Below are 11798 nucleotides of genomic sequence, written 5' to 3'. Positions count from 1 at the left end.
CGTTCGACAAGCTTTCCCATCGACAGTACAAGTCTGTGAAGTCCAGGGATAAGCAGCACTTCCATCATCAATATGTGTCTTTTGTCTGAGTCAGTACGCTTCACTGTTTTCCTCCTTTGACTGATAAACTTCTGCTGTCTGCAATCGTTACCTTGACGTCGGCATTCAGTCGCTTGAAGTCGATCAAATCTCTTCGGTGAGGGGTCATGTGTGACGTCACACCATTGTCGATCAGCCAGCGTACTGATTGCTTCCCCCACAGCAAATACTGCATCATTACCGCTAAAACGGGTTTTAGAACGGTTATTAGCTGGATAATCACGTCTCATATGACCGGTCTGGTCACACTTAAAGTACTTGCGTGGTGCGTAGTTCTTGCGACCACTTCCTTGTCCGCCCCTAATCCGTGTCCTTCATTGCCTGTGGCGCACATCGCTTTCTCACTTGCTTCCTTCATTTGTAGTCTGTCTGACTCCATCAGGAGCTTCTCCTTAAATTCGATCAGAGTGGTGTCCTTGGCGTTCTCCACAATAGCTCATATTACGCCGGCAAGCTGCTCCGAAGTATCACTAGCTGCCTTGATTCATCCACCAGATCTCCCGTCGTAGGGAGCCCCATGACCAGCTCTTCAGAAGCGTCCAGATGTTCCACCACGCGAGTGCTTATCTCCATCGTAAACTCATGAAGGCGATATGTCATCGTGACACGGTTGTGCAGAGTGGAGCGATTGTAGAATTCGCGAAGCGTTCCCCATGCCTCAAACACGAGACGCAGACCGAATCTTGGTCTGGTGATGAATCTCGACGCCTTGGTTAATTATACTCAATGCCTTGGCATCATGCACGAGCCACGTTTCAGTATGAAGGAGGAAGCTGGTACGTGCATTGGTCTTCGAGATAAACTTATTGTAGTATAAAGGATTGAGTGACATCAAAAAATTAGTTCAACAAATAGATACGAGTTTGTAGTCCACAAATCTTTGCAGTCTACTTTATGTACTTCATGTGACTTTTTACTGGCTAAAATGTAAAAATCCACGATTCGAACAGTACGTATTCGAACAGTACGTATTCGAACAGTACGTATTCGAACAGTACGTACGATTTTATATGTTTTAAATAGTGCTTAATTCAAAACCAATTGGAACATTTTTACAATTTCTTACGCGAAAAGCGTTGAATTGAAGTCATCAGCTATACTTTTTCATTTGCTTGGCTTCAGTTTTATGTTTAAATTCGACAAAGATCATCTTCCTTTGGATATTCCTTTTCCGGATGCAAAGAGGCAGTATAGCCAGCAGTGATCGCTGGGATCTTTTACCTAAATGTGGCCCTAAGTTTCAAATGGTGAAGCACGGTATGAACTGCGTGAAGGTATATGGTGGCCTGTTATAAATTTTGTTGAGCCTTAGAGGATTTAAAAGCAATTTGATATAATTCTAAACAGAAACATGGACCATGATTGCTGGACTTTGTAAGTCATTAGTAGATTTAGTAGGGGGCGTCGTGCAACTATGTGCAATACAATACAGAATACAGTGTGTAAAATGCGAAGGCCAGATCGGATACTAAGTTAATGTGTCGCGACTATGGCAATAGTCATAGAGTCAAAAATCGAACGACCCGTCGAATAAAATTTACGGAATTTGATAGCGTATAATTCTCTTTTGTCTGGAAACTATATCCCAAAGCACAGAACTATTTCAGTAATGACCCTTATGAAACGACGATAGCCACGGATCAATTGAAAGTCGAAAACATTAGGTTTAACGCAGTTATTCCTAGTAGAGCTTTTAGGTGGCCCCACATTTGCTTAAAAGCGAAATACTGTAGTGCGTACACGGAGTGGCTTGGTGCAGCACATGATATCGTCCAAAACAAACGCAGCGATACTGTTAGTAGCATTGGAATGGCTCTGACGGCAAGAACGGTTGTAAGCGACAGCTTCCGGGACAGTATTCTATTTACAGGGATATTAGCAACTGAGACCTTGTATGTCGAGGTCTCCAGAATTCATCTTCATTAGGTTAGATAAAGACAGCTTTGATGTGGGACCTCCCAAACTTTTCTTTGTTAAAACGAAAACCAATTTTTAAAAGTCGCGATTTCCAGATTATGGCGATGGGGTCGGTGGTTTATCGGAATAAATCTGTGTTAAAATTCTAATGCAGTAACACTAACATAAGATTAATGTGTTACGTAATACTACAAACCTGTCTTATTGACCAAATTTCCTGAAGATTTTCGTCCACCCAGCTGCGAAATGTGAATCAGAAGAGCAAGACGAAAACTTCCCACCAATTTCCAGTTTCACTGTAACGACGGCGTTAATCAGAGAACCCAGTTGAGAGCTTCAAAACTGTTTCCACTTCATCAGACGGCACCGTTTCCGATTCTTTTAGCCAATTTCGTCTTGAGCGAGGCAAAGCATTTCGTAATTACAAGCTTTTTAATGAGGTATAAAGTGTACGTTAAGGATATCCAACAACTTGCTCCATCCGAATTCGGCGCTTATCAAATTATTTAGAACATATTCCCAGTAGAATTCTGATTTCTCTCGATCAACGCCTGGTCTGCTTGCGAGCAGCGATGAAGCACGCTCAGCGACATTTTTACTGATGGCAGTGAAACCAGGTTCGGTGTTGGAGTATAGGGGCATATAAGTCAGAAAGCTTTGTGTCGTCGTTGCAGACGTGGTTTGATCGTTTGAAGCGATATAGAGTTGCTTTTCGTTGCACGCAGTAATAATTCGACTTCTTCACGATAAAAACCGAAACAGAACAAGTGGTTCAAGATAGAATTCCAAACGGTTTCATCTATTACAGTTCCCTCGTGTGTTGGTTTAGCTCAAAAGCGATGGGGATGATCAGTCATCTGGAAATCTCGTTGCTCCAACCTTATAAGGAGGATCTAGCGAATCGAAATCCAAGCAGAAGAAGAAGCTGTTCAATTTTGGATTTGTCTGTCTTAGCGAGTGTGGTTTCTGTTTCTCTCAGAAAATCAAAATGGAGTTTGCCATTATTTGAGAGTTGCGAGGGTCCCGCTGAAGAAGTTGGAAAAAGTGGCAGCTCGACAGAATATCTCGTTGGTCTGGTTGACGAGGGAATTGGATGAAAATCATTGTTTAATCCCCCCAGAAATTTGTTGGGAAACATCCTTTCTTCGTCACCAATCCCTCTTTTTTGCTCGTGAATCATGCGCTCTCAGCTGGCGATCAGTTGCATTCCGCTGATTGTTTTGGAAAGTTGGAGTCGGGTGGAAAGCGCCACCAAGCCATTAACAAGTAGAATCATAGCAGCAAAAAGATGTAGTATGAAGGAGAAGGCTGGTATGTGCATTGGTTTTCGAGATAAAAATTATTGCAGAACGAAGCTGCTAGAAGGATTGAGCGACATAAAAAATGAATGGCTCTCACGCGGTTCAACAAATAGATACGATGCTCATAGTCCAAAATATTCGAAGACTACTCAACGAACTCTCATACGACTTTTCTTTATTTCATCTCACAGACCAAATCGTAAAAATCCACGTGCAAATGTGGTTCGAGCATTAGCATATAATGGTGCGTACGATTTTATATGTTTCATGCCGCTGTGACAGTGAATGATACTGTGTTTTCACAGCAGATGATTAATTCAAAAAACTGTGATAGCTACAATCATTTTTACGAATTTTTACGCAAAAAGCGTTGATATGATGGTAAAATCGGAAGTAAAACGTTTATTATGTTTATGTTTTCCTCTATCCCCAATCATTGCTATAGTCGTCCCTCGGAAAACCTATTTCCGGGTAGCTCATAAACTCGTATAACTAATAAAGTTTGTTCCACTAAGCTATTGTTTTGTATGTAGCTAAGGACTAACTCATAACTGGTATATAACTGGTAGCCGATTATCAGTTACCCGAGTAAATAGCGCTTGCCGAACTCGCTCCCTTCGCGTCTTTCTGTCACATGGGCATAATGCGACGTTAGGTAATAAACGTTTTTTACAAACATGAATTTTGTTGATGTAGAAGAAAGACAATGAAGTGCCAAGCATTCACGTTGGACTAATTTGAAACCAGCCACGAACTGATGGTAGTTCGGACTGTCACAGTCGTTTTAAGAGACTTCTGCAGTTCTTGAATGCGCCTGAAAAACCACTCTATCTGTGGTATTCGTCACATCCAGCAGTGAAGCAGTAATTGCGAGGCTCTTTAGCGTTTCAGATTCGTGACTATCTGCTTTTCCACATCTTGCTTTCTTGATCGTCATTCTTCTCTCCCTCCGCCTCTTGAACCATGGCTATTATATCGTCGTCATTCAACTCCAGATAAGCTGTGTCGTCCTCCATCACTGGACTCAAAAGCGCCTTGATAGCCATTGGATATTAAAAGGAAGCCTTTGGATAGCGTCGCACAGGTCGATTTCAATGTATTGCTCCTCCATATTGAACACCGATATTTGAGGAGGCCTTGCAAAGAGACCAGTGTGTCAAAAACAATTGGCCACGGTTGCTACTGATATCTCCTCCCGAGCAGCTTTGCTCCATTTCATTGCGATTAGCTGATCAATCTTATAGATGTTGGTTCTACCTCGATCATCCCGATCAACAGCATTTCGAAAATGATCACGTCTGTAATGTCACTTAAACGCGGAGATTATCCCAGCATCCATAGGCTGGATCTTAGACGTGCAGTTTCGACCTTATTCACCTCGTGATCGTCGACTAAAGGAGAAGTGGCGTTATCTAGTAGAAGAAGGATGCGCCTTTTTTTGGCCTTGACGAACAGCAATTGAAATAGTTGATAACACATCTAGAACGTTTACATATCGTATCTTCAGGTCATTGTCAAGCCTTTCAACCACTCCTGGAAGTGGGCGCCGGCCGTTCACCTTTTCTTATCACTGCAATACCCCAGTTGCTCTCCTGTCTTACGATTGAAACAGCGAGGCTTATTGGCCTTTCCAATGAACAATGGTTTGAGCTTTTCTGACCCATCTGTGTTGGCAGCAATCGCAACAGTGATGCAATTCTATGATGCAGAAGGGAGTCTAGTCAACTTTTTTATTCAGGAGACCATGATTATATGCAAACAAACTTACTTTGTCTTGTCTACGCCCCTCAATCTGCTGCTGTGCAATGGTCTTTTCTAGAACCATGGAATGAATGCATCCCCGCAGACATCAACACCCATGTAAAGTACGTTGCTAGCATCCATACCAGCTTCATCCGTGTTAAGCACATCCTTCAGCTCAAACCGAGCAATGGCTGCTTAAAGCGCTAAAAGGCAGCATCGACTACTGCCTGATCTGCTGCACCACTCTCACCACAGATTCTGATGCAACGCACCTTATTCCTCTTTTAAAAGTGTTGCAGCCACCCATTTGTATATTTACTTGCATCCTCGCGCAAGCCAAGTCGGTCAGCAAAGACTCTTGCTTCTGTCTTGATGAGATCCCCAGTGATGGCTACATGCCTTGTCTGGCATTGAAGCACCCATGTTGCAAGGCTTCGTCGAGCTGCGAGTGATGTGCAACGCGGCGCCTATCGGTCGAAACTCAACATGTGTCATGGCCTTGAGCACTCAACTCTTTTTGAGGATGTTGCTTATGGCAGATTGAGTGATTTCGACGCCAAACTTCCGAGTAGCCCATGTCGCAAGCGTACTTTGACTCATCCACTGATTTTTGGCCTTTTTATTGCAGACCTTAAGCCTTTGCGCATTTGTTAAACGTTCTGGCGGCATGTTTATTGTAAATGTAACTTTTTAATGCAGTTCACCTCCTCAAAAAAAAATTAAAAAAACCTGGTTAACTAATAACCTCGACTAACTCAAAGACATTTCTCCACCGTATTTAGTAGTTATCCGAGGGACGACTGTATATCAATATCGAATTGGTCTGCTGTGACAATATGCATTTTGATCAGTAAACATCAAACAAACGAGGCAACGTTAGGTAACCCACAGTTCTTTGGACGGGATTCATGGAATTGGAGCCACCACGCGATAACCACTGGGCTAATCTGACCTCGTTTTCTGCATGAGCAAATTGTAATACTTATCCATGTAAAATAGACATAGCCGCATCATCGTTCTCCGACAATACTGAGAGGCGTAACCTCAACGCTTCAAACTCGTTATTGATGCTTGTTGATCCTTGAAATTAAATTGGTCTTAAAATTCGCCACCTTGCGTACAAACGCAAGCATCGTGGCCTTCTATGCTCTCGTCAGCATATCTGGATCTGACAATTCGTGTTGATCTTTAATTTTCTTCTAGCACTTTCATGCGTTTTTGGTGGTGCCATATATCCTCGTGATTTATCCGACGAACCGGCGATGTCGGCTATCCACTTGTTCGTGCATGTTCTTAAGCATTGCACGCGTCCATAGGGCTTTTTGAGTGCAAAGGCTGATAGTCATACATTCAATCTTCGCTGAACTGAGTGCAAAGGTCCACAGGTACTTCTAGTTGGAGACCAATGGCGCGCCTGTAATCATGACCGTAAATCCTGAGACCAAACGTCTGTCAACAAAAAATGCTGCTCCAATCCAGATCTGAATACGCCTTAACCGCAATGTTACCACTACCTTGGTAGACAATACCGGTTAATAGTGTACTCTTCAGGTAGCGTATCACGCGAATAGCGGAATTATAGTGTTGCAGTCCGGAAATTTTCCGAAAACGTAACAGCATTGTTGTCACGTATAAAACATTCGGTCGAATACCAAACATTATTATAGCAGACACTCAATAAAGAATCGATATGATCCCGAGTGCATCACCAAACGACCATCTTCTGTTGTAGGCGACGACGGTGACGACAACGTCAATCTTATTGCGCACAGCTGTCGATATTCTTTGAATCTTATTGACTGAATTGTCTAATCCTGTCGTCAACGTAGCAAATCTGCTTGATCATATGTGTTTTGATTAACTTTTGCGGTTAATATACATGCACAAATAAGCTTCGCCTTGCCAACTCCTTCATCTTGAATATATTTTCAAGCGCTTCTCGACTTTAATGACCTCCCCGCTTGTTTTTCTGTGACAATCATGTCATCCACTTATAGTCCAGCGTAAATTTAAAGTTTCAGTAATTGCCTGACTGGTCCCCTCCGCAGCCTTTAAAGCAATTGTCTACAAAGCACGATGTATTGTCATGTTCAGGCACTTACTGCTTGTTTTAACCCATATACAGGCTGTTTTAAATTGACAAATGTATCCCTGAGCATTTGTCGACACCCAGTGGAACTTCATTCAACGTTGTCGGTCAGCATACTGATCCATTTGGCAGTCACATTTGGCACACACTGCATAAACCATCCGAAGACCAAGCTTGTCATACTTTACTTAGAACACTTCGCGTCAAGTCGAGCCTTGTACGACACAACAGTGTCATTTTGATCACGCTTCATGGCTATGATTCATCTTTATCTAATTGTACGATCGTTCTTCCATCTTGGCATTGATATTCATGTTTGATTCTGCTAATGCTCACAATTGTCCATTCCGACGTCAGTGACTGGTTCTTCAACAGTTTCCATAGGTGTGGCTGTCGATTTTCTTGATCTTAAGCATCGTCATCATCATTTGTCTTTCATAATTGCAATGGTCGCTTCCATCTGTACCACATACGCGTCGTAATTTCCGCCTAGTCCACGATCATTCAATCTCATAAAGCGGGTTAAAGCTTGCCGTTATCCAAGACAAACACCTGATAATCCTTGACATGTTCCGCATTACCGCAAAACATTTTCTTAAAACTCTTGGGTTCGAACTTTGTTCTCTTTGCATCGTGACAAAAGCGCGATTTGGACACACGAAAGTGATAGATCCGAGGCGCTTCAGTTCAAAAGTCGACTCATGTGGTTTGATATCAAAATGGACTGTATTCGTCGAGCGACATATCAAATCATCTGTTGTTTTTACGGCTTTCTTCCGCTACTCACTTAAAAAAAATTGAATAAAGCAAATTAGACCACATTTATCAATGTAGTCCTGGTCATGCGCTCCACCATCTCATTTTTTGTATATGAAAGGGAATGTTGGAGAACGATGCCGTTTCAACGACACATATCTAACATCGTTGCGCTCACTGATTCTGTTTCGTTGTCGGAGTTCAAGTGTTTGATCCCCCGTAGCTTTTTGTAAAGAGTGTGCAAATCCTTGAACCTGTCAGATACTTCATTCTTACATTGAAAGAGGCGGTAGTAAGAATTGGACAAGTATAAAAGAATACTTTTGGTGCAATCTTCCATCTAAAGTTTTTGTATCAATGTGCAACATGACTTATCGCGTATATTTCTATCGTCCTTTATGACATCTAAGTACTTATGCTGAGAAATAACTTTCACTCATATTAATATTTTATGGCTGTAACCTTAAAAAATAGATGTCTAAAAGAATAATGCGACAGCTAACTACATATTTTTCGTGACTTGGGTCCAAAAGTAAGTATGCTCAAATCGGAATACCAAAGGTGTGATACAGTGCATTACATCAGCTGTTGGACTAATGCATTTACCCATACACAGGAAGCGGCTCCGCCACGTCCAGGCGCGCCACCTGGTATACGTATATACGTGTGTGTTTCCATGCGGACATACGAACTTGAAGTACGAAAGGTGTACATGTTATCCGAATAGCAGAATATCACTTGTACAATATTAATTGTTGTTGAGCGTTGACATGGTCTGACTCGAAACTCGCTAAGAATCAAATCTAAATGAACGTCTTGAGCAAGGTGCCACAGCAGACAGTCTAGTCAAGCAGCTTATTCAGATATTGCAATGAGTTGTTTTATGTCATTGCAGAGGTTCAGAGTTGCGTCTCTGACCCTGCACATCCATATTTATGCTTTTTATCAGGCTGGCCATGTTATACTTACGTTTGCACTGGTCATGCACATGTCTCTGACTACACGTTAGCATAATTTAAAGCTGCAAATTCGTTGAAAAGTCAGTAATATATTGTTGGATTACGCACATTGCTGCCATTTTGTATTCTGATCCCATTCTGTTTTGCCTAGATAATTTTAAGAGAAGGTAGTTTATGTTAGGTCCTCTGATAAATGTAGCCGGCATCTTCAATTCAGAATACCATATGACGGATGACTTGGTTTTTTAACCAGATCGTTGTTGAAGTTTCCGGATGTGTTGTCACAAAGAATCCATGCACAATAATTTCCAATCCTACAAATTCAGCAAGATGCAGTAAATGCTCACTGCATTATATATCGACCATGTCCTCGTCTCACGTCGCCATGCGTTTCTAATTAACTGAATCACCAACTCCGTCTCGAAAATATATTTACTATTTACGGACCGAAATTTGTGTTTTGTACCCGTACCCGGTACAGTCACTGAACATTCTTGTGAGTATTGTTCAAACTTCAAGTTAGGCATCTGTTCCGTTCTTGTCTCCCTCCTTCAACTAGTTCTGAAAAAAAAACTAGAATTTTTTATTCTTTTAATAGAAAAGTTAAGATAGTATCAGCTTTTAGAGACAAGGAAAGCATATGATATAATGCAAATTAGTCCTCGTCGTTGTTCACCAAGCAGACCAACGCTGATCATGCATTACAGCCGATCCCGCCTTGTATCCTACAGTAGATAGGAGGATCATGTGCTGGACGAGCCAGCACGCAGCAACCAGCTTGCGACGTCCCTCATTTTTCACTAAGACAAACCACGATATGACTTCTGAGCTAATTAGGGGTGACCAGCCTCCAAATCCCCTCGATCTCCAATTCGGCGATCAGATCATTCTTCTTCTTGCACCTTTAGTCCCAGACGGCTATCGTGAATGGATCGGCTGAGTATTGTACTCGCCTTCCTGGTCGTACTCGTCAGCCTAGTCAGCACAACGGCGTTTGACTGGACATTTTGGAAATCCCACAATGATGATGAAACACCTGCCTCGGTGGGAGGCGTCACTCAATTACCTCCTCCGATGACCGATACACCTAAGTCAAACTCTCCCTCAGTTAATGAGTTAGTACTTAATGCCACGAAAACAGGTTCATTTATAGATGTCTCTGCGATCACGATCAAGGCGAAGCTCGCAAAGGCCACGACTGCCGTCAGCGACGTCAAATCGACATACCGCAATTGGGTCGGGCCTCGGCCAATTTCCCCCGACGCCGCGTGCTACCGTGAGGTACATATCATGGACACATGTCCAACCAATTATAATCGCAACGAGCTTACCAACACATGTTGGGCTGAGTGCCCCATTTCCTATCCGGTCGAATGTGGATTTGAATGTATTCGTCAAAACGATGGGTGCGGGATGGAGCTACTTAACAAGGGAGGTGCAATTGCTAACACCGTCCTATCAATCGCTTTATTTGGTGCCGCAAATAAGTTGTGGATAATAGCTAAGAGTGTGATGCAGGCTATGGATTGCACGAATATGATGATTGGCACTATGCGTTCTATCATTCGTTACGTGCGAAATATCCAGACTACCGATCCGCAAGCTTCAATTGAGAAGATCCTTAATATCATGTACCAGTCCCACAACGTTGTAACGGATCTACCAATGGCCTACTTCTTGTGCATGGGTCTACCATTGCCACGAAAACTTGAAATATCGGGGCGGCTCCTATCGACAATGAACTGGATCCTCTTGAACGCCATCGCGTACAAAGATGATATTTTTTCCAGTTGGAGTAGATTTCGAGCCTTTTTGATCGGTGCCAACTTCACTGAAGCTGCCAACACGATTAACTCCACGGATATTGGTACACTCAGTGATGCTATGAAGTCGCGATCAACTTGTGGGTACGATCTCCGTGCGATGACTGACCGTACGTGGAATACTGTAGCCCAACTACGCGCAGATCACCCTGGTATCTCAGAAAGTGAATTGCGCTTAAAGATGCAGAATACACAGCTGATGACAACGGAAATCGCTGTTGTTACTAATAATTGCATGGAACAGCTTATTGAAGAGTCGGATGAAGCGACAGCATACATGACGCGTGAGAGAATTCGCACGGCATTTAGTGGCATGGTTAATGAGCTCATTTCGACAGGAAAAAGTAAAAATGGGTCGACAGAGGATGCAAAAGACGTCATGTACTTTGCCTTTAGCAAGGTACTCATCTCGCTCGCTGTGATGGGTATCGATTTGATTGGTGTCATGGGTACTATCGCAGCATTTCAGCAAAAAGTCTGTGGTCCAACCAATTTTATAGGTGAGATTGATGACGGCTCAGACCCCAAGACACTTGGGCTCACGACAATTGAGAGAGCATTTAAAAATAGTTCTATGATTTGGACACGTAAAGGCGATGGTGCTGTTATCGTCACCTTCGAGAGCGCAGACTCCAAGAACGTGTCAGTAAATATCAGGTCTGGTGGAGACAAGATTGATGAGCTTTTTATTCATGCAGGAAGTACTGTGCGATGGGAATCAACTGTCTCAGCTTTGGCCGGTAAAACGCTTTACTTTGATCGTTGGCGTGCAGGATTTCTTGGGATACCTGGTACAGGCGGTGGTTCACTTCTTTTGTGGATACCTCACGCATCTGAAGGCGGTCATTTAGAGGTCACAGCCAAGTTACAAGTGAGCTAAACTTAATTTAGCACCCCGTTAGAGCATATGTTCAGTAATTAAAAGACGTTAATAACAAATAAAGAGGTGATTGATTTCCATCCATTCAACAGAAACTATTCCGTGGCCAAACTTCGTTCAACGTTTCAGTGCACAAAGACAGCAATTATTCATTTTGAGACAGCATGCCAGCGCGAATAGTTTTTTATTGATCATCACGCATTTGCTTATACGTTTTCAAGCGTTATGGCG

At 42.6% G+C, this 11798-nt stretch overlaps 1 protein-coding gene across 1 annotated transcript; it reads left to right on the top strand.

Annotated features, from left to right (window-relative positions):
• Positions 1-9791: 9791 nt before the first annotated feature.
• On the top strand, positions 9792-11567 carry PHALS_01679 (uncharacterized protein; the record flags this gene model as incomplete). The annotated part of the gene is made up of 1 exon (XM_024716116.1): positions 9792-11567. One exon carries the CDS (start codon positions 9792-9794, stop codon positions 11565-11567), a length of 1776 nt encoding a protein of 591 aa, XP_024581746.1.
• Between the last annotated feature and the right edge of the window lie 231 nt (positions 11568-11798).

This window comes from Plasmopara halstedii (genome assembly GCF_900000015.1).
Source record: "Plasmopara halstedii genome assembly, contig: Scaffold_1583, whole genome shotgun sequence".
Classification (NCBI taxonomy): domain Eukaryota; phylum Oomycota; class Peronosporomycetes; order Peronosporales; family Peronosporaceae; genus Plasmopara; species Plasmopara halstedii.
Note: the sequence above shows the minus strand (reverse complement) of the source record. Positions and strands in the feature narration are given on the sequence as shown.